The sequence below is a fragment of the Octopus sinensis genome, linkage group LG26 (genome assembly GCF_006345805.1).
Source record: "Octopus sinensis linkage group LG26, ASM634580v1, whole genome shotgun sequence".
Lineage (NCBI taxonomy): Eukaryota > Metazoa > Mollusca > Cephalopoda > Octopoda > Octopodidae > Octopus > Octopus sinensis.
In genome coordinates this window covers 19,120,190-19,124,514 of record NC_043022.1, presented here as the reverse complement: position 1 = coordinate 19,124,514, position 4,325 = coordinate 19,120,190, and the positions used below count along the sequence as shown (strand labels likewise).

Sequence of the window (4,325 nt, the reverse complement as noted above, 5' to 3'; positions counted from 1 at the left end):
ACCGCGAGTCCGAAGCTCTAACCACTAGGCCATGTGCCTCCACTCTGTGTTGTATAACATGGAGCTATTTCGCTACTGTCCCTGCCACTTCCTCTCTTCAAGCTTTCAGTTATATTCTAACATCTCCTATCCTTCACTTACCATAGGACGATGGATGTGTTCCAGGAAGCGATTGCAACAAATATGCAGATTAAAAGTAAATAACAACAATACCAACAACAACAACAACAATTGCCAAAAGAAAAGAAAACAATGCTGAAAATATTAAATTTTGTAATAAAGTATCTGATTTTATTACTGAATGTTCATAAATGATCTGTGTGTGTGTGTGTGTGTGTGTTCGGCTGGATTTTATTTGCACGTGACATTTTCCTTATAATTACAGACTTGTTTAGTTTGGTGGAAAAGAAGATCTACAAAATAAAAAAAACAAAGATCGAATGAATTATGAAACTTGCTGAAATATTCGAGTAAATTAATCTTGTACGGTTTATTAAGACGTCAAGACATTAGTTATATATATATATATATACATATATTATATTAAATTGGAGATAAAACCACTATTAGGCAAATCAAATAGTGAAAAACATAAACCAATACATAAAATTAATTTAAAAATATAAAATTTAAAATTTAAAAAATTATTTAAATAATTTAAACTTATAAATTTTAAATATATATATACAAATATATATGTATGTATATTTTTATATTTATATATTTTATTTATTAATTTAGTTATTTATTAATTTTTTTTATTATATAAGTATCAAAAGTATTAAAAGTTTAATAAACGATAAAGAGTAAAACACTACGATCGTTTCATGGCTGTACCAATTCGAATAACAATAATTTAAATTCAATTAATAATTCGAATTATGGTTACAGTCAATCTTCAGGTTAATTGAAATATTTTAAAAATATTTTAAATTGATATTTGCTAGTTTTATTCCCATTGATAAATATATTTATAGTATTTATAGTATTTATTCGATACTATATAACTACGAATTGATTATTTCTATAAGTATTTTAAATATAAGATTTCCGAAAGTTCGTTTAAGTTTGTTTGTTTGTATTTTTGAAATTAGCTATTTCATCTTTAAATATGAAAAATTAATTTATTAGGTCTTTATTATATGTGCATATATATTTATTTATAGAGTTTATTTTAGATCTTAATTATAATATATACATTTATATATTTTCATTGATAATAATATATATAGAATAGTATTTTTTTTTTTATATATTTATGTAATTATATATAGACTATTACCGATATTAGATTATTGGTGGGTTTCTTACCTTAAAAATTAAAATTAATATTTAACATTATAATCGATTTTGATATAATCATAATCGTTAAGTTTTAAGTTTCTAGTTTGATAATAGAGTTTATTCAAAATAAAATTATTATATTATTTATATCTTAAAAATATTGTTTAAATATTTCTGATTATTTTTTAAATATTTCAATTAAACTGAAGATTGACTGTAACCATAATTCGAATTATTAATTGAATTTAAATTATTGTTATTCGAATTGGTACAGCCATCAAACGATCGTAGAGTTTTACTCATTATCTTTTATTAAACTTTTAATACTTTTGATATTTATATAATAAAAAAAATAAATAAATTAATTAATTAATAAAATAATATATATATATATATAAATATACATACATATATATATATATATTTGTATATATATATTTAACATTTATAAGCTTAAATTATTTAAATAATTTTTTAAATTTTAACTTTTATATTTTTAAATTAATTTTATGTATTGGCTTATGTTTTTCACTATTTGATTTGCCTAAGTAGTTTTATCTCCAATTTAATATAATATAATATAATATAATATAATATAATATAATATATTTATACTATAAAATTGGATTTAATCCTAAATCTAATTTTCCCCTGTTAGTTTGGATTTATTCCCTAATATTATATATATATATATATATATATATATATATATATATAATATATATATATATATATATATACATATGTATGTATGTACACACACAGAGACACACATATATATATATATACATATGCATGTAAGGTGTAATAATGAAGTTAAGCTAAATAGTTATATTTTGAAATCATAACACTTACATCTGACTGAAACAAGAAGTAAGTCCTAAGGTCGATTAGTTCTACTAAAACCCTTCATGGCGGTGCCCCAGCATGGGCAAGTCCAACGACTGAGACAAGAAGTAAGTCCTGTTGTCGATTAGTTTGAGTAAAACCCTTCATGGCGGTGCCCCAGCATGGGCGCAGTCCAACGACTGAACCAAGAAGTCCTGGGGTCGATTAATTTTCCTAAAACCCTTCATGGCGGTGCCCCAATATGGGCGCAGTCCAACGACTGAACCAAGAAGTCCTGGGGTCGATTAGTTTTCCTAAAACCCTTCATGGCGGTGCCCCAGTATGGGCGCAGTCCAACGACTGAACCAAGAAGTCCTGGGGTCGATTAGTTTTCCTAAACCTCTTCATGGCGGTGCCCCAGCATGGGCGCAGTCCAACGACTGAACCAAGAAGTCCTGGAGTCGATTAGTTTTCCTAAAACCCTTCATGGCGGTGCCCCAGCATGGGCGCAGTCCAATGACTGAACCAAGAAGTCCTGGAGTCGATTAGTTTTCCTAAAACCCTTCATGGCGGTGCCCCAGCATGGGCGCGTCCAGTGACTGAAACAAGTAAATGATGAAAAGATAAGAAATTTTAAAAATGGCGACTTACCGCCCGGGCAGAAGTTACGACCGACGAACTGATGTCTGAAACATGTGTAATAGCTGGAACAACCTTCGGAAACATCGGGGTACGATCCGTCTGACTTTTTACTGCAGTCATTAATTCTGTTACATGGGGGTGCCACAGTGTGTATTCTTCAAATAGAAAAACGTGTATTTCATGTTAAAATTTCTTTTTATAATTAACGAAACTGTTAGAATTAATCTAATTATAATCATCAGTTATTAGCTGATTTTTTTCTTTTCATTTCCTACAAGGGGACAATACAGTCTGGTTTGAGGTCAGACAAACGAGCTGGCAGAAACGTTAGCACGCCCGACGAAATACGTAGCCGTATTTCGTCTGACGTTACGTTCTGAGTACAAATTCCGCCGAGGTCGACTTTGCCTTTCATCCTTTCGGGGTCGATAAATAAAGTACCAGTTACGCACTGGGGTACATGTAATCGACTTAATCCGTTTGTCTGTCCTTGTTTGTCGTCTCTGTGTTTAGCCCCTTGTAGGTGGTAAAGAAATATATAACATAAATATGAGAATTAAAAATTTACAACATGAGAAAAAATATCAAAAATCGAATGATAAAGACAGACCGGAAGATATTACGGATGGAGTGGGGAGGCGGGATTAATTCGGACACCACAAACCCCGCCTCGCCACTGACACCTGAGATTCGTCCTGTGTCGGATTCACGAGGTTACATTTATACACAACATTCGTGCTACGTTCTTCCATCGAATTTTGAACATTTTCGCAGACAGGCATTTTCTCTCTAGCCCTATCTTCTTTTTAAGGTGAAAGGTTAAGTAATCCAGGGCCAGAGAATCGGCAGTTATTAGCTGCAAAAGGAATGTCCGTCTTCTCGTAGCATGTTACACAAGCAGTTTCTATATACATTCTCAACTTACATCTGAAACTTTCATATCTTTTCAATAAGATCTACTGGCAGCGCTATATTTTCTCCGAATTTACACATATGCACGTGCACACATATGCAAACAAGCACGCGCAGGCGTGGCTGTGTTAAGAAGCTTGCTTCCAAACCACATAGTTCTGGGTTCAGTCCCACAGCGTGACATTTTGGGCAGTTGTCTTCAACAAGCGTTATATATATATATATATTGGGAGAATTCACGAAAAAAACAAAAGACTCTATTTTTTTGTTGTTTAAGAAAAATGTCCAGTTCCTTGTTTTTGTGTTTATGTTTCCGTTTCTCATTGTGTTCGACGTTTTTTTGGTGTCCTGTACCCATATATGCGTGTATATATACATGTAGAGGTAGGTACGTACATATATGTATATATATATGCATATGTTTTATTTATTAATATATATATATATATATATATATATATATATATACATACATACATACATACATACATACATACATATGTAGGTATGTATGTATATATGTATCTGTGTTTGTCTTCACATCACCGTTTGACAACTGGTGCTGGTGTGTTTACGTTCCCATAATCTAGTGGTTCGGCAAAAGAGCCCAATAGAATAAGTGCTAGGTCTTAAAAAAGTCCTGGGGTAAATTTGCTTGA

General features: G+C 30.8%; 1 protein-coding gene across 1 annotated transcript in view; it reads right to left on the bottom strand.

Annotated features, from left to right (window-relative positions):
- Positions 1–264: 264 nt before the first annotated feature.
- The window catches only part of LOC115224899, an 11,850-nt gene continuing 7,789 nt past the window's right edge, over positions 265–4,325 (bottom strand). Inside the window, exons 3-4 of the mRNA XM_029795856.2 lie at positions 2,764–2,909; positions 265–413 (exon numbers count right to left, since the gene is read on the bottom strand). Coding sequence (XP_029651716.1) covers positions 352–413; positions 2,764–2,909 — 208 coding nt within the window. The 3' untranslated portion in view covers positions 265–351. The remainder of the gene's footprint in view (positions 414–2,763; positions 2,910–4,325) is intronic.